The sequence below is a fragment of the Phaenicophaeus curvirostris genome, chromosome 2 (genome assembly GCF_032191515.1).
Source record: "Phaenicophaeus curvirostris isolate KB17595 chromosome 2, BPBGC_Pcur_1.0, whole genome shotgun sequence".
NCBI classification, from domain to species: domain Eukaryota; kingdom Metazoa; phylum Chordata; class Aves; order Cuculiformes; family Cuculidae; genus Phaenicophaeus; species Phaenicophaeus curvirostris.
In genome coordinates this window covers 105,391,783-105,410,286 of record NC_091393.1, presented here as the reverse complement: position 1 = coordinate 105,410,286, position 18,504 = coordinate 105,391,783, and the positions used below count along the sequence as shown (strand labels likewise).

Here is an 18,504-nt window from a genome sequence, read left to right as displayed (position 1 = left end):
CTTACATCTGTTTGAATTGCATTTGTTTTGGAACACTATATCCAGGAGCTGCTAAATCCATAAAGTACTTGCTAGATGCATTTTTAAAGCAGCAAATCCAAGACCAAAAAGTAATTAGGAGGAACCCAAGAGCAGTGGTGATGGAATAAGTTGTGAACTTGATCTGAGTAACAAATCTTTACTCCTTCTTAAAATAACTTCATGGCTTTTTGTTCTGCTTCTTGTTTATGTGGAATTTGAGCTTTTTTAAATGAAACTTGGTCACATACTAGACAAGATGCCTTTGTTTCCTTTAAGCTGGCCCTGGCAGCTGACTTTGTGAGGTACGAAGAGGTCAGGCAATGAAAGTGAGGATAGGGGTGTGGAGGTGACTGTAAATTGTCCTTCTGTAATTTGGGGTTGAAAAGTAAGCTGTGCTTAGTATGAACAATGGTATTACGATAGCTAATTTTGGCTTTGCATAAACTGGTGGTGACCTTTTAGTAGTAGTGGTAGCAGTAGCCACTCCTCCTAAATTGTTCTGATTGAGTAGATTCACAAAGAAAAAAAGGCAAGTATTAAAATATTGGGATTTAGAAGTGGAGTGGTTGTACCATTGGAACTGTTTTTCATGCAAGTTCAACAGTTCTTGAAGGAAAGTGCTGTTTAAAATGTTTCTGCTCAGTGCCCAAAGTTACTTTGTGGAAAATGTGATTTCATCTATGTGATGTTAGCTGAGTAGTTATTCTTCCTCCTTTGTGTAATTTAACAGATAAGAAAAAGCAGAAGGAAGACAATGAATACAGTGATTTTTTTTAAATTTTTTTTTAACCTCGTTCTTATTTGGCTTGTTGACATGCTGCAAGCTAAACTGGATATGTGGACAAGTAAGCAATGGCAGGTGTGTGTGTTTCAAACTCTCTGGAAACCCTTCCTCATCCTGTTGCCTTCTAGTGAATACCATGAAAAGAGTGGCAGGAGTAGTTGCTCAGAGCAGCTGCTGCAAGTGGCTCCAGAAACTCCATGAATACTGTAATGGGGTCCTAAGGATCATGCCTTGGCTCTAGGATGCTGTGATGCCTAAACTACAGACTGCTGGCAGCTGTGCAGTCATGTGCAAGTAGAGCAGATGGGTTCCACTTGAGTAAAGGTGTTTTCAGTGGCTTCAGTGGATAGATCTAAATGTCATGCTTTGATCCTGGGTCTTAAAAGCCTTTGCAGAAATCTCGTTTGCCGGCTCATAAAAAAAAACAGTTACTGTTTAGATTAGTTTGAGTCTTTCATGTATTTCAATCCTTTCAGTCAGGTTGAGGGTGCAATGCCCTTTTACCATTGATGGTTTTCGTTCATGGAACTTCACTTGAGGTCTGGGCCCTCATTTTCACACTAGGATGCAAGAAATGCGTGCCAAGTGTTTGTCTAATCACAATACTGTACAAAATACTTGAATTCTGTAACACTTTTCTCTCCAGAAACCAACATGCCGTCCTCTAGGAGTTCCATTTGCAGCATGCTGCCTGTTTGTTTCCTTAAGCCATTTCCCACCTGTGTTTTTCAGATGCCGTGTGTTGGAAGACAGGCAGGAATTAGCACTGGTGCAGCCGTGCCAAGAGAACTATATTGTCCAGCAACAGACTGGTGTGTGGGAGCCCATAAAGACATCTCAGCTGCTGGAGGTTTAGGCATGTGGCAGAAAGCCCCCCAGGCCACAAAGAGTCACTCAGCATCCGACTTGTCTTCACACTCTCCGTCACTTGAAGAACTTGGTCCAGAGAGCAGAAGTGCTGATTTAGAGAGTGAGGCATCAGTGGAGGGAGCAGCAAGGTGTGGGGATCTGGCAGGCAGTGAGGAAGGCTCCAAGCAGCTCATCTCCTCCGTATCTGATTCTCAACCAGAGGAACAGCCGTGGGAAAGAGTCCCAGGTATGATGGCACACGTGCCTGTCTGCCTCTGCTCAGTGCTGGGGCCACCCATCCCAACCAGGGCAATGCCCACGGCTACTGGTTTCTGCTGTGTGTATTGCACTCTGGTTGAAGAATGACAGCACTTTCTTCTTTCTTTTTTTGTTATCTTTTATTTCTTTTTATATTTTTCTTGACTCTGTTTCCTCCCTGGCCACTCATCTGGCAGGCAAGGGCTTGCTGGACACTGAGCCTGTTCAGGTTCACTTTTAGAAAATGAAGATTGCTTCGCTGCTGTGCCTACAGTTGTCTTGAAATAGTCTGAGCCTAAAGAGGTTTAAAGTGAACCTACTTCACTAGAAGAGTATGTCCCTTCTATTTCAAGTTGATTTTCTTCTCCCTCAGACACTTGTGCACAACTTGTCTATTTCCAAAAAATGGGATTTGACAATGTAAGCTGAACTCTTCCTTGGTGGTGGTTCTCTGCCTTGTTCTGGACTTAACTGAGAAAGGCAGTGCAGACCTTTCTAGCTGAGATGCTCTTGCTGTGGGATGAGATGTGCTGCCCTTGTAGGCTGTGTTCCAACTTCTCATTCCCTTTTTTATTTGCTTTCCAACTCACCCCGCTACTCCCTTAGCCCCATCTTGGCAAAATGTGTTCTCTCCCATTTTACTGGCTTGGTCTGTTACTTTGAAGTAAGCTAACAGACTTGGTTTTGAAGTCACAGTGACAAAGATTTGTCACTAAGTAACAGTTTATTCCTATTTTAAGACCTTGCAGAAATACTCTCACTTGCCTTGCCAGTTAACATAGCAATTTTCAACTTAAACTGGTTTTCCAAGCCCCGTAACAATTGCTAAAATGGAGTTATTTATAATGGAAACTGGTGACAACCCTAATGATACAGGGGTTCCTGTAGCAATTATGGGTTTCTTTATAGAGGAAAGCTGGCGTACCCATCAGGTGCTCTATGTGCTTCTCCTTGTTTTTTTTCTGGCATCCTCTTTCTTGAAGTTTTTTTTTTTCTTTTCCCATTCCTTTTTCTTTGTCTAAGAAATTTATTTGCTTCTCATTTTCTTTCATCTGATGCATTTGCCACTTCTCTGTTTTAATGAAAGCCTGTTCTTACTGGTTCTGGAAGGAGACCAGTCCAGCCTGGCTTACATTAGCCCTGGGCTCTGCCTACAGCTCTGGAGTGCCAGTTCTTCCCCGCGGGGAAAGCTGTGGTGGCCAGCATCGTGTCTGGGAACGAAATACCCATTTAATTTCTGCAGTGCAGTATCTCTGCTTTCAGAGAAACCATACAGTTGGGTTCAAAATCAGAATGAGCTTTTGTCAATCAACACGGTAATCACCTCGGACTGCCTGGGGAGCTTTTTATGTCTGTCTGCTGCCAAATGTGTGTTGCGAAGTTAACAGGCTAATGCGGTCCAGGTTTCAATGCGTGGAGGGGACTGGCTTGTTCCAGCTCTCCTAAGCTTGACATTCCGTGCTGCAAATGATGGGAGCTGATGAAGCTCCTTGGCTGTGTCATAGCAGGAGCGAGATCACACCAGGGTCTGTTGCCGGCTGGGTTCAGCATCTCGCTCGCCAGCCTCTCTGGTTTCTCCCTGGCTCCGCTTAGCAGCCACAGCACAAAATGTAAAATAAGTGATTGGCTTCCAGTGAAGCTCTGTGATGAAGACAAGCAGAAATGCTGGGGCTGTCACGTTAGCAGGTGTGCAAATGTTGGTTACTTTAAACCCATGATGAATTTTATGGAAAACTGGGAATTTCTGAGGCAATACTGATTTGATACAGCACTAGCTGGTCCATTAACTGTTGGCATTTTATAAAAAGATAAGAAGCATGTATCTATCATCTTAGAAGCATAATTCAGCCCCGCACACTCCTCTTTTAAAGAAGGCAGTTAATGTGCAGAGTTTAAAAGCCTCCAGGCATTTATTTCTTCTGCAAGGACAGAAAAAATGTGTCCGATAGTAGCCTCTTCAGGTGCCTTTTTTTTCTTCCACTAAGAAAAGCTTTTTCCAGCTTTTCTGTTTCATCATTCCTCCAGAGAGACTATTTAGTGAAGCAGCTGAAGTAGCTGGTCTTCATGCAGGTGGTTGATTTTGAGGAGTGCAGAGTTTGGAGCTGTAAACCCAAGAGGCCTGAGAGTGGAGGCTGGAGCCTCCCCAGACTCCCCCTTGTGAGAGGAGCGCAGAAGGACACGGTGCTGTGAGTAGAGAAACCCAAAACGAATGAAGGAAGAGCAGACATTCACGTGTGTTAAGTGAAAGAGGTGAACAAACAGCATAGATAATCTTAGTTTAATTCCCTATACCACGTTGTACTCCTTGGTACTGCTAATGTTTGGGAATAATTTATTTTTATGTATTTGTCTACAGGACCAAAGCCTCCCCTGAGTAACTGGCAGACTTTTAAGGACGTGAGCCAGGAAAGCAGTGTTGAGCTTCCAGGCCTTGCGAGCACTGAGGAGGTGAAGCTGAACACTCCCAGCGTACCACAGGGAACAGCCTCACCAAGAGACAGCTGGGAGCAGGATAGGGATGCCCACACTGCAGAGGGCTCCCCGCTGCAACCACCAAACCCTCCCACCGTGCAGGGGGAGCCCTCCGTCAGCTCAGCACCAGACACGTATGTCCTTATATATTTTCTCTCTGCTGGTACTCATTAGTATGTGCCCTGGAGGCTGTTTTCACAGCTTGGCTGATCTGTGACACTGGAGCTTGATTACAGGTGGTCAAACTTCTTACCTATTTATTTAATATCTTGCTAATTCTATAATAGTGGTTAAATGGCTTCAGGTAACTCATTCGTGTCAGACTTGCACAAGTTAAGTATGCTTGTTGTTAAAATGCAATAGATATTCGGTAAATGTACGCAAATCTTACTTCAACAAGTTTATATAATAGTATTTATAATTTACTGAACAGCGTATTTTGAGTGGGTTAAGATTTCCAGTTAATTAAATTTCCTAAGCATTTCATTTGGAAATAACAGAGAGAGAACAGGCAAAAGAATAAGGAAAGTGTGACACAGAGGCATGGCTTGTCCTCTGCACTGTGTGAAAGTTGTGGGGAGTTATTGCCAACAACAACTGTAATACCAGATCATCAGCCTTAATCAATCACAGCTGGATTTTTCAGCCTTGCAAGACAGACAAGCACATCCCTGTCCTGGTGGGGCAATATCCACTACGAGATGGTCCACAGTAGGAGGGCTGGCTTTGCTCCCTCACTGTGTTTGAACAACCCCATACCCACCACCATCCTCCCTTCCCAAATACTCAGCCTCACATACCCCCTCTGTGCAGGAGCATTCCTCTAGCTCTTATCTCCTGGCTGTTAGTTCTTCTGAAAGCCGATTTGCTGCTGGTTTCCTCTGCAGTACTTCACGTCCGTGTGCCCCTTGCCCCCTGACCACCCTTACCACTGCCTGATCCCACAATTTTGTGACCTATGACTGCTGCCTTTCTCCTGCCTGGTTTCCCTTAGTGGCACACTTATGTTTCCTTGTCCTCTGTATCCACAACATCCTTCTCCCTCCTCACCACCAGTTTCCTGCCCCTAGTCACAACAGAAATATTGAAGAAGGCCTTTTCTGCAGGTGCATGCTCCCCTCCTACAGGGCTGCATTCTGGTGGATGCTGCTCCCCTCACCTCTCCATGCCTTGTGTGGGCGCTACTCACGTGCAAAATGCTCGTGGCTGGAGTGGTTACCTAGATACAGGGTGCTTAGGTGGTAGCTATGTTTTGCAGAGAGACCACATAGGAGAGCAACTAGCATTTTTACACATGGAGAACAAGGAGTACTCTTTGCTGGTTGAGTTTTTTCTTCTTTTTCGGTTGTTTGTGGCTTTTTAGTCTCCTTGACCCATCTCTTCTTCCTACATTCACTGTCACATCATTGATTCCAATATTAGTCTGCATTTTAATAGATGGCAGTTGAGCAGAAACTAGTGGCCATCAATATACGCTTCTGTAACTTTATTATTTCACATTTGCATCAGAGTGTTGCTTGCTATGGAAACATCATCTAATTTACATCTAAATAGCTTTTACCTAGTTTTTCTTTTGTATAACACCTGTTAATTATAACACTTTGTAGGGAAGTTGCATAGAGTGCCTGCCTTTGCTGGAGAAGTCATATCTGAGCGATGGTAATTTAACCTTTTGTTCTCTCCCTGTCGATGCTAGTGATGTCTCACTGTTCATAAACTAATGAGAATACTGTGCAGTGCTCTTGAAGCCCAGGTAAATTAAACAAAAGGTTTCACTGCTCGCATTATCTCCAGAGCACGACTGAAACCGGAACATGGAGATTTCCTCTCATATTATGCCAAGTTGAATACCTCTGTTTCCCAAGGCCATCGAAGTGGAATCACCGCTGTTAGCTGTTTCTGCAGAAAAGATACAACTTCCAATTTGTTTTACCTGAAGATGAAAATGCAGATAAAATTTCTAAAATTGCAGGCACGCAAGGTCTCATGGAGGGATAAGCAGCCTTTTCCATCGTTCCACTTGTAACCAGGAGGACTTTCCAAGTTCATCTTTCCAATGCACGTGAAGTGCAGTGTGAACGTGTGCTCGAGTCTTCCAATGTAATTTATGAGCTTATTCTTGGGGAAGTTTCCAAGTAATTAGTACACAAATTTCAATTATAGAAATTACACAAACTATGAGAATGCAACTCTTTTTGGTCTGACTGTATCATGCCAGAGGTTCACAGAATGAATAATATCACAGGTGTTGCGATGTCCCTTCAGTCCATGTGGTTTTCTCCTATGAAATTAGGATCATGGGATCATAGGTTTGGGTTGGAGGGGACTTCCAACCATAAAATCCACTTCCAACCATACTGCTGTGGGCAGGGACACCTTCCAAAGGTTGATCAAGGCTTCATCCATCCTGGTCTTGAACACCTCCAGGGATGGGGGCATGCCTGACTTCTCTGGGTAACCTGTGCCAGTGCCTCATCCTCCTCACAGGGGAACATTTCTTCCTAATATCTAATCTAAATCTCACCTCTTTCAGCTTAAATTCTTATGTTGGCTGAATATTTCTGCATATTTATGCATAAATTTTGCAAAAGTATTTGTATTTATTGTCCTAAATTAAAATATCCATAGCTTGAACTTTCCCAATACAGCTGTGTTGCTGCCATGGTATCAACAAAGTACTGTTCCTCATCTGTTGTCTTTGGGCTAGTTGTACACTTTTGGCATCTTACATAAAACTGGTACAAGTGATGGAGGGGAAGGGAGCTCTTGTGTGCAGGGATCATAGCTCACTTGAAAGACAAACCAAAATCCTTGTGTGTCAGGGAGTCAGAAGTTTATATTTTTGGAGAAAATGCCTTTCCTATTTACTGCAGAAATATTGTTGTCTTTTTTTCTTTTTTTTTCTTTTTTTTTTTTTGAAGTTTGGGTTTGCTCCCCCTTCTCCCCCAGTAAGTATTTGCCAGTCATATTAAACCCATAAACTCTGGGTGAGTTTAGCCTAATCTCAAACTGCCTTTTCCCCTTTCCAGCTAGAGGAATTGTTATCATGGTAACATCATCAGATTATTAACCAAAGAAAGGTGGTGTTGCTGTGAAACGTTTAGTATAAGCTTTGTACCTTGGATGCAGCTCACAGTGGGGTGCTGCGATTTTGCTACTGTATTTTCTAAAATCATCCTTTTTAATAACTGAATTCCATGGTTTTGAGCAGTGCCAGGTGGGTGCATTCATCAGAGGTTGTATACACACTTCTTCAAATTTGTTCTGCCAGCTCAGACCCATGCAAGAGCCTGATCTATGTGCTTTCTGTTTGGATCTTCTGCCCAGGAGCCCACTGGTGAGTGGGGGGCTTGCCTGGTTTGTTCAAGTGGCACCGTAAAGGCACTCAATTTCCCCTCCCAACAGGTGAAGCCACCTGATAGCTCCAGTCCCTGGCTGCTTGTTGCCGGTCTGAGCTGCTGAACTGGAGGTGAAAGGCTCCGTATCCTCTTACCATTCCTTACAGCACCCGGCCTTTTCTTTAAGGGCTTAAACCCGGGGAGCGGGAGGAGGGAGAGGGTCTCAGAGAATTAGCGCAGAGAAAGATGATGACTATTTTAAGGCCTGCGCTGAGGGGGAGGAAAAAGGCAGAGCTTATGCCTGTGCTGCTTCAGCTGCATTGAAGAGGACTTAGCACAGATGGATTGTGCATTACAAAATGTAACACATAATTCAAGCTGTCAGCTTAATCAGACTGTTTCCAGGAAGCAACCTGTAAAAGAGAAGGACCTCTTGTTTGCTGACCTCTGATCCGTAGCCTGCTGCAGATTGTCATACATTTTGTTTTTCTTTATGTTGGTGTCCCTTCCTTCCCCTTCCCTTTTTATTATTGTATCCCTCTCGAGTGGCACCCTGGAAGGACCACCCAGTGGGAGGAAAACAATGGGAAACGAGACGGCTGCTAAAATACAGGGTTTGTAAGACTAGGGGAAAAGAAAAAGCACTGTTTAACTGCATATGTGATCTCCCTGGTATTGTTTTGCTTATTAAATGTCTAGGAAACTCGACTAAATGCACGGCAGCTCCCACTTAATTGTTCACTGTTGCCCAACAGTTCGATGGAAGGCACAACTTTCAGCACAGCTTAAGCATGACTGCAAAAATTATGCAAGTTTTCACGCACAGACCTTTTCACTTGAGGGAGCATAAACCAAGGTTAACTATAGCAGATTCTACATGGTGGGGGGTGAGGTGGGGAGGGAGAAAAAAAAAGTCATCTTTATTTTGCGGTGGGGCTCTGCAGGCACAAGCCCAGCTGGGACATTGGTGGTGGAGACCTGGCCTGGGAAGTCCCCAACAAAGCAGGCAGCCGGGCTGGACCTGAATAGCCATTTACACCTCTGTTCAAGGATTAGCCTGCTGCATTGTTTCAATGTTTTAAGTCCTAATTTGCATCATTATAGAGGTGCAGTTTCATCAAAACCCCTCTGAGGTCCCAGTATGTCCCCATACCTGTAGGTGGTCACCAGATTTATTTCAATTGTGGAGGTAAAGGAATTAAACTACTTGGTGCTGGGGTAATTTCAATGCTGTGTCTCAGGCCTTGGCTGATTCTTTTGGGTGGTTTCTGTGTTCATGTGCTTTTTGTAATTCCTGCAGAGCTCAAGCAATGTGGTTTTTGCTGTTGTTTGCATTGAAAAGCTAAAATGAAGGGTGTTTGTTTTTCCATCTGGTGTGATGGGAATGCATTTAAAACACCTGTTGCAGCTCAAGTCACCTCAAGCCCTGTCTGCTGTCTGTCCACAGGCACCGTGGGATGCTGGCAGGACTCCCCCATGCGCTGCAGTTGATAGAAGACTCGGTGGCGAGGAGGAACCCCCAGCACCGGGTGCTGTATCAGGGCGAGCACGCAGGGATGAAGGGGTCGTTGGAGCTGCTCAGGTTAATGCTGCTTCCCCGTGAGCTCCCTCTCCTCTCTGCCACCCTCACAGAGTAGGCAGGAATTGGAGAGAAGGGCAGTGCTGCCTATGCCTTAACCCCATCCCCTTTATTCTTTTTTGTTTGCTGCCGTACAACCAACCTAATGCTTGTAATAATTTTGTTGTTGATTGCTTACATGCTTCTAATTGAATTCAGGTGATCAATGGTGAGAGGCTGTTACCGAGCAGCTTTGCAGGAGCCTGTTGAGATTCGAGCGGGGGTCCTGGCTCTTGTGGTGACAAATGACTGGTGCAAAGAGCAAGCAGGCTCCTGCAAACAAACAGTGTCAGTTGCTAAGAGGCCTTCTTCCCCTTTCACTGTTTTAATGTCACCAGAGCTGAAATATAGCGCTTAGAAGCACGTACACAAATTACTCCAACAAATACTCTTTCCTAAATGTAGCACTTTTTGCAGCCTTGCTCCTTCCCTTAGGTGAAGTAAATACTTATTTCCAAGAATGAGAGCTAGTAGTGCTATTACGATTTACTGAGGTAGACAACAACCACCAGAAAAATAATTTAGTGTTTGAGGTAAAAGAGTGGAGAGAATCACCAAACCTACATATTAACAAAAACAGGGTCAGAGTACCCTCACTGTCCCTCTGTGCTCTTAATTACAAGAACTAGGGATGGCTTTGTAATTTTATTTAAAATCATATGTCAGCTGCCATTAACTAGGATTCTCACAAGCACTTGGTGGTTAGAGGATTTCTAGGGAATTAGGAGGAAAGGTTCCTGGACTGACCTGGCCCCTCTAGCCTTTGGAGATGGGTTCCAGCTACATAACCTCTTTGACCTTTGCACGGCTGGGTCTATCTGGACAAGAAGCAGTTTCACTAAGTGGGCGTTCACAGGTTCCACTCTCCCTGTCAAAAAGCAAAGGTGTGAGATTAAACCTGATATTTCTAAGCACTGGGTTTGACCCCTCTGTCCTGTTCTGCATCTTTCGCAGAGTGTGTCACAGATGTTTGTCCTTCTGGGCTGTCCCACCAATATCCCATTAGCAAGAAGTGTTACTGATTCTGCCTCCAAACTAATGCTGGCTGTCTGGGCTTTAGATTAATGCTACATGTAATACTTGCTTTATTTTGTAGCTTTTATAATCAGGCTGGCAGTATGAAAGAAGACGACCTTGGAGCATGCGAAGCAGTCGTCCTTCATCAGCTTCGGGCTTTATTACAAAGCATGCTGAATGGATGCCTTCTACCTGAGAAAACACTCAATGCTGAAGGTAGAGCAGCAGATGAAAAGCAAACCAGGTATTGCAGACACAAAACTTGTGTGTAGGTGTGATTAACATTCTTTTCTTTCCTCCTCAAGTCTGCTCTGCCTCTCTGGTGCAGAGAAAGCAGACCTAGGGCCAGACCTCAGATTGCACTGGAAAATAAAGACGTCTGAGTACTGATCTTTATGCATCTTGGCAGCAGCCGTGTGACTCAAAATGAGAACATTAAGCAAATTCATTTGTTTACCTTTTCTCACTGATGGTGAATTTTATTCTGTCGGGCAGCACTCAGGCTGGGTCCTTCTGTCTTGCCCAGTCTGCGGCATCTCCCGTCCCAAGCTGCTCTGGCAGGGAGGGAAACGTATTAACTTCAGAGACCTCTTAGCTAGTAATTTCTGTAATCTTCAATGCGAGACTCAGGCACATAAGAATGGGGAATGTAATTTTGAGAAGCAAATTATTTTTCTGTGAAGCAGAAGATGCATAGAGCCTTTAGAAACAATAAATTGCAGTTATTCAAAATGGGGTGGTTTTTTTTTCTTCCCTGTGTGTATGCCACAAGGACAAGTGAGAATTGATTTTTTTTCTTTTTTTAAAGGTCTCTTTAATGTGGTAATGAAAACAATTTCCATTCTTTCTTACTTAGCTTCTGTCTAGACCTTCTTCTCTGTTACAAGCTCAGCATGCTCAAGTGTTAGCAGGATCGGGGCACTTGTGAGCACTGAAGAATGGTCTATTTAACTTATACCTGGTTCTGCTTTCGAAGCTGATATGCCTGCGAGCGCTGTTGTATTTCCTGAATGGTTTCTTAGGGACAAACACTTGTGGAGTTAATTGGAATTCAGTCCCCTGTTTGTGAAACTTCATTGGAGCAACTGGCAAAACAAACATCTTTGGCAAACAAGATTGCAGCGTTTATATTTTTTGCTTTGAAAAGAGAAGACACTTTTGCTCAAAAATAAGGAAAACAGTTCAGAAAAAAAAAAGACAGACAAGCCTGTGGGAGCGGGTGGCCAGGAGAGTGCCTGGTGGAGTAAGTGTGATCTGCTCATGGCTGAGACTGGGGGCTGCAGAAAAAGTTTAGCGTCTCCTGACCCAGAGTCTTGGGACAGACCTAGGGGCAGAGATGATGATCATCCCTGCCCATCCTTCCCAGATTTGCAGAAGTCACAAATGATGCTTTGGGCAATTAAAAGAAAAAAATGTGAATTAAGGAGAAAATGTGTGATGGCTTTTTCCCCTGCATGTTGACGCACTTGCCCAGATAAATGAGTAGCACAGCCCCTGTGTGAGTCTTGCCTACGTGGGGTGTCCTGCTAACAGTGCTTGAGTTTGTTTCTCAGGCCAGACCAGCAGTCGGATGTGGACATGCTGTGGACTTACTTGAGCAGTCATGCCTTGTTCTTGAAAAAGCACCAGGTTCAGCTCACAGAAGAAGTGGCAGAGATGTTTGAACGCGTGCTGGGTTCCAGCAAGACAGCGCAGGATGGCCAGGTTGGCACTTGCTTCTAATAATATCTAAATCAATGACACCTAGAGACTAATTTGCACCGTTAAGGCAAGACAGGCCCCATGCTGCTAATGCGATCTGGTGTGTGGGCTTCAAGGGGAATGACCAGCAGTCTGTGTTCATTAATCAGCCTTGGAGGTGATTAGGAGGTGGGTAAGGAGAGAATCCAAGTTCTTCATTTGTTTTGGGGCAAACATGTACAGCACTTCATGTAATGAAGAAAATGGGCTCTTTAAGGTCTCCAGCAAGGTGTCTGTTTTTCACCCTTCAAACTAGTTATTTAAATAAACAAGCTCACATGTTTGCCATGATGCAAATTTATCACAAGGCTTATATCATCTGTCTTTCTCTGTGGCTTAGTAACTTTCTATCATGAATGATGTATTTTTATTTGTTGTTTTTTTTTAAACAGAGTTATGTTTAGTACACTGAATATGCAGAGCATTTTACAGATAGTAGCTTGCTCATTTTTTTAAACGTTAATGCAAAAGGTCATAAACTAACTGTTTCAAAGAAAAAAAGTATTGGCGTTCGGTAGTATCATGAGTGCCCTGACCATTTTTGTTGCAAACCCAGCACAGCATGAGGAGGGCAGGGCTCCAATCCCCGCTGCCTCCAGCTGCAGCTATGCCAGGAAAGCTGGAACTGTGGCACCGAGGCAATGTCCTGGCTGCTTCTGACTCTCAAAGTATTGGCAAAAAACATTTTTGCTCTAATATTTAATGAAAAATTGAAAAGCAATTTGAACTGTTTGCTATATTCTAGTTTTAATAGCATTTGAAACAAATAATGAAGATGTAATATTTTATAGCCAGGGTAATATCTTTTTCTGTATGCGGGCAAGTAATTTGTATTCTGTCCTTAAAACATTCAGTGAAGTAGAAGAGATGAGCAAGGAATGTATCATTGTGCTGGTGACAGATAAACAAATACCAGACGTAAATTTATAATTGCACGTAAAAATTTTTACAAAGTCAAAGCTCAATAACACAAACTTTATGGCCGAATATATGTGGTAATAACCTGTTTATCGCTCCATGTTACTGTGGCTCACGCATATGCATTTAACATTTATATTACCTATTAAGTGGATCCAGTTAATTAAATGCAATGCCAGGATGCATCTTCTGCTTTGAAACACCTTATTTTGACACAGGTTGCACTGAGCAGGATCAATATAAATTACATAACATGCATGTAGAGGAACAGATGTACATAATGTAATAGTGAACGCATAAGTGATCTGCACCTATGGGTCTTAAATATTTACAACTGCAAAGTTTTGAATTTTTGTCTCGTGTTTAATGACTTCTTTCTCTGAGGGTTTAAAGATCTGTCAAGAACCACACTGGATGATGGTACTGTACAGCCAGGCAGCAGGGTTGGAGGTGCAGGAGGAGGCTTTCAGCTCCTGACTGTACAAATAGGTGTGTCAAGTCTGCCAGCTCTATCCCCATCTGTGGAGGTTTAGTGATGACCAGCAGCAGTTCCACCACCTACTCCAGTCCTTCAACATCTCACCTATTCCAGTGGTCTGCAGAGTCTGTCTGCCTGCCTGCTTGTCTTCTCCTCTTATCACTAAATTATGTCTGTCTTCCATTGTCTCACATCTTAGTATTAGTTTTTCTCTTCTCTCACAGACCTCTCCATTGCTACTGTTAAAAGACCTGGATATTGTTCCTGTGGACACAGGCCAGCTGTAGGGAACTGGTGTAGTAAGAACACCTTTTCCGGGCAGTGGGATAGTGTCTTGGTTGTGGAAGCTGTGAAATCCAGTGCCCTTTTCAGCCAAGTTATGCTTCTGTAAGAATAAGACCTGTTTGGCTGATGCAGCATGTTAAATGTCTTCATGTCCTAATGGAGATGTTGACCCACGACGGTCACCCTGGTCCCTGTGAGTCTGGACACCAAGTTTTAGTTGGGACTCTTCCTTCTGCCTGGATAAATTTTGTTAGAGTGCACATTGACTGCTTGTATTTGTCAGCGATAGTTCATGCCTATTTGGATGTTAATTGATACTGCAAATAGGTAAACAAAGTACTTCTGGTGTGAGAAATCCACATTGAGGTAAACCGCTACATGGGAATTATTTCAATAGTAAAGTTTTCCCAATCCTGCCTGTAATTTAAGGCATTCTTTACGTTAAGAAAAGGAAACTTAAAATACCTGTTATTTTTTTGATGAAGTAGCAGCTTGCTCATATTGGTTTTGTAGGGAGATTTCCCATACATAAGTTTAATAGGAAGAAAAAAAGTGTAGCAAGCTGTTTTCTTAAGATGGAAAAGGTGCCATTCTGGCCTCCTGACTAAATATGGATTAATGAGGAGGGAGCAGATGCAGGACAATAAAACTTTCCCATGAAAAACCTTCCATACTCTCAGGTTGGTACATATGAAATAAGGTACAAAACCTGGACTTCTCTGAGGTGTTGCTCCTCATTGCTGAAGTCTTATTGTTTTATTAAATGATTAACTAATTAAAGCAGAAAATCTAGTAGATTATAAAGACTCAAATCTATATTTTGTGTTAAAAAATAAAACCTAAAGGAACACCCTACAAGTAAAGAGGAGGTAGGAAGGATGCCCAAAAAGCCTTTGCTTGTCTTCGTGAAATAATAGATGCCAGGAGGGATGATTTCTCCTGCTCTTGGAAGGAGCTTTATAAAGCCACACACAGAACTTTTAACACAGATGGGTGATAACCTAAGAAATGCTTGCTTTATTTTAAGCCTGCTTTTAAGTTAGACGTATTTACAGTACATTCAGCTCCCTGTGAAGGTACTGGCTTCCAACTTAATTTTCAAAATTGCATCAAAATACATTTAACTACAGAGGGCTGAACAATACTGCTGCAGAGCACTATGCAGAGTCAGGAGAGAGCTAACTTTATGAATGTGCAGGAATAACAGAGACTAAAATCGGAGCCATACTCAGATGAGAGAAAGCTGTGCATCAGGTTCTCTGCATTCGGGTTCATCGATCTCAGTGTTGTTTTAAGCTGCAGCTACTGCCAGCATCATGGGTTAACTTGCCTTATTGCTGTGCCTCTGAAATGGAGAGATTTCTTTTTAGTCTGTTGCTGTTGTAGCATACACGCTGGACTCTTCTGTTTTGTTTACCCTGAACGTGTGAGGCAGGGAATAGGGAGAATTTCCAGCAAACGTGATGATTAAAAGAATAATTCAAAGTTTGTGGGACTTCAAGGCAGAATGCAATTCCTGAGTAAACTCCGATTTACCTCGGAGGTAATTTAACATCTAACAAAACCACCCTGGAAACAGATTACACTGTGAAGTATAGATTAGCCTAAACGTATGTTGGGAAACGCTCGAGATGAAGGACAATAGGGCTATGGTTTGTTTTTGGTGTTTTGTTTTTTTTTTTTAATACTTCAGGCTCTCCCTGTGTTGAAAGAGGTCCTTCCAGAAGAGCGTGGAGATAGGTCATCTATTCAGAGTAATGAACCATCTTACAGCTCGCCATTGATCCCAAATGACAGCGGGGAAATAAAGCAAGCAAAACACGTCCCCCAGCTCGCTGACACGGGAGAACAAGGTAACAAGTGTTAAAAGGTACAACTGCACGATTGACAGTACTGTGTTTCTCTGCTTCTCTGTATATTTGTATTTTCTACCCAAATCTGCAGGGCCCTGTGTTATAGCAACCGGCAGATTTATGTATATTCTTAATGAATGTTGAATTGTTTTCCCAAGTATCTCGGTATCATTTGTCATTCTTGTTACTCCTTAAAACGCATGATACCTATTGTGACTATTTTTTCCTGCAGGAATAGAAAAGCAAGCCTTGTGGGATTTGTTAAAAATAGGTGTGCATGTATTTAAAAAATGTCTGCCTTTTAGAAATGGTGGAATATATTTGTTGCCCTTTATTATAAATCCCGACCACAGAATAAATTTTAAATATTGAAAGGGTTCACATTGAGAAAGGTGTGCAGTGCCGTTTCAGAAATTAGAAGGTGAACACATTTGTGAAAAAACGGTTAATTTCTTTAGATAAGGAAGTAACATATTAGTCCAGCGTAATAGCTGGCAACGGCAACATGCTCAATCTGCTCTCAGAGCACCCCTTACATCAAAGTCTGGAAGAGACAAGCAATTAGGTTGCAATGCTCTTTACACAGCAAATGTAAACAAACTGCTTTAGGCCTCCTAAATTCACGCAACTTTTATCCACCGAGGAGACAGAGGCTTTGATTTAAACTAATATTCAGCATTCGGTATGATATATGCTGCTGCTGTCGGGCTGCTGGATGAGATCGCAGAGTTACTGTGGGTTGTTTGTTTCCTAAATCCCATTGGGTCTTAAATTATTTAAGACTTTTGGTTAGCTTGTCCTTTTCTCTGGAAGCTACAGAGAGGCAGGGTAGCCTTGCTTGCAAGGAAAGTTCACAGTAGGCACCTCTTTTAAGAACCGTAATGGATGGTTTAGATCAATAAACAAGAGATAACAAAAGTGAGAAATTAAAGGGAGTAGGGCTTAAAAGCAAACAAACCAGTCTGATCACTGTGACTTTGAAATGTGTTTCATTATGGTGTGTTCACATCCAGAAGTCACAAGCTGGTGTGAAGATGAGAGCAAGGAAGAAAGAGCGGTCGAAAAGATTCCTATTACAGGTAAAAGTAATGGCTGCATATTAACCTCAAATCCAGTATTCAACTTTATTACATAATCAAAACATGGAGTTTTAGTGGTTTGGGTCCACTAATAGTGACTAAATTCAGCTACTACATACTGAGCACAAAGATTAAATATAAGATCATAAAGTCCATGCTTAACGTTAACATAAACCAAGATGGAAAATAACAGTGCCTATTTAATTCCTTGTAATCATGTTATACATTTAAACCATGTGAATATCCTGTCATTTAGCCTTTCAGGTCTCGGTATCAGTGTTACAAAGGTCAGTCTCCATGGGGAAGATCCAGTAATTATATGGCAAACTACAGATGTTTCTGATTTGATTCTTTTCTTTTCTCGAGTAATTGAATGTGTATGATTAGAATAAGCGCAGGGAAAAACCCCACTAGCTGGGGAGCCTTTACCTCTGTTACAAAAGCTGCCTGATAACACAACACAAATTTTTTACCAGTAAAGGTTTTATCAAGACGCATTCAGATCCTCCTGCAGCAGATGTAGGAGGCTCACTTAGGATACTGAGATGTTGCTGCTTTTCGGTCAGGCTGTCAATAACACATCAGTATTCAGGGCAGGACTCTTTGCAATGAGTCTCAATTTGCTTTTGCCTGATTTTGTAAAGTGATGGGCTACTTCCTTATGAATTTTGGTGTTTGGCTAAATCTTTATTTATGCAGGTGTGTACTCTGACAGAAAGGTGCGAGGGCATCTGCTTATGCAATGCTCACCATTGCTTTTCTGCTTTTTTACGGCTTTAAAATAGCCTGTCTTTCAGAGAGCAATTCATTTCTCTATAGAGGTTTTCCTCTGCTGCTTTTTGAGCCTAATTTGCAGTTGAAATATAAAAATGTGCTTCTGGTATTCCTGAATTATACTGCAGCAATAATATTCCTATGTTAGCCCAATAAAACTTGGATTTTATTTTTTTCAGTAGAATGCTTTGCATTTTCTTGCTTCTTAGAAAGTCCCTTCATTCATACATGACAGCGTATTTTAAAACATGAATTGCATTGATTTTTCATAGGAATGAAAAGCCACTTAAATCTTTTTCATGAGACAAAACACACTTTCGTTTGAAAATTAATCTAAACCTTAGCAAATCTTGGGATTGGTTTGATTTTGTTTCTAATTTAAGAGGATTCAGATTTGAGGATGGGTGTGATTCAGATTTGAGGATGGGTGTTTAAGCTCTCTAAACTGCGGAGAGTTCCAGCAAGAATAACGTCAGGAATGGTGACTCTCTCCAACTACTGCTATCACTGATGCTATTTTTTTTGTTTTTAAGGAGAGTCCTGGCAGTTCAGTTTGGATCTCTGTAGCATCCCGTGCATTTCCTTTTACCCATCCTGAATTTTATGACTTACCAATACTGTTTTTAGTTGATTTTGTGTGCAGCTTTGTCAGGGAATTCTCTATTGTAGTTTTTCCCGATGGAGACCCTGATGGTCTGTGTCTACTTCAGACATCAGCTGGTCAAAAGCCAAGCCGCAATGGAAATTCATTTTCTCCCATAGCTTTCTTACTGAATGGACATGAAAATATTAATAATTCCTATTTGTAAAAACACTAAGAAAGTCTCCCTAACCACTGAAACCAGTGACTTCAGTTTAAAATCCATTCTTTCTTGAATCTGCTTTATTTACTGCTCCGTTGCAGTGCATTTCCAGTAGCCAGTGGTCACATTGTCTCTAGGAGTGAGGTTTTTTTCATATCTCACTTGAAAGCAAAATTGCTCCTTTCAGATGTGATTCATCTTCAGGCCATGATCTCCA

General features: G+C 42.3%; 1 protein-coding gene across 4 annotated transcripts in view; it reads left to right on the top strand.

Annotated features, from left to right (window-relative positions):
* KIZ (kizuna centrosomal protein) overlaps nucleotides 1–18,504 on the top strand; it is a 52,917-nt gene that overhangs the window by 16,433 nt on the left and 17,980 nt on the right. For 3 of the 4 annotated variants that reach the window (XR_011336821.1, XM_069850305.1, XM_069850307.1), the window contains 7 exons: nucleotides 1,538–1,901; nucleotides 4,269–4,518; nucleotides 9,170–9,304; nucleotides 10,437–10,601; nucleotides 11,911–12,061; nucleotides 15,472–15,631; nucleotides 16,645–16,710. Coding sequence is in view for 3 of the 4 variants with exons in the window: in XM_069850305.1 (XP_069706406.1) it covers nucleotides 1,538–1,901; nucleotides 4,269–4,518; nucleotides 9,170–9,304; nucleotides 10,437–10,601; nucleotides 11,911–12,061; nucleotides 15,472–15,631; nucleotides 16,645–16,710 (1,291 nt within the window). In the remaining variant the exon portion in view is untranslated. The remainder of the gene's footprint in view (nucleotides 1–1,537; nucleotides 1,902–4,268; nucleotides 4,519–9,169; nucleotides 9,305–10,436; nucleotides 10,602–11,910; nucleotides 12,062–15,471; nucleotides 15,632–16,644; nucleotides 16,711–18,504) is intronic. The other variant, XM_069850306.1, reaches the window with a different exon arrangement.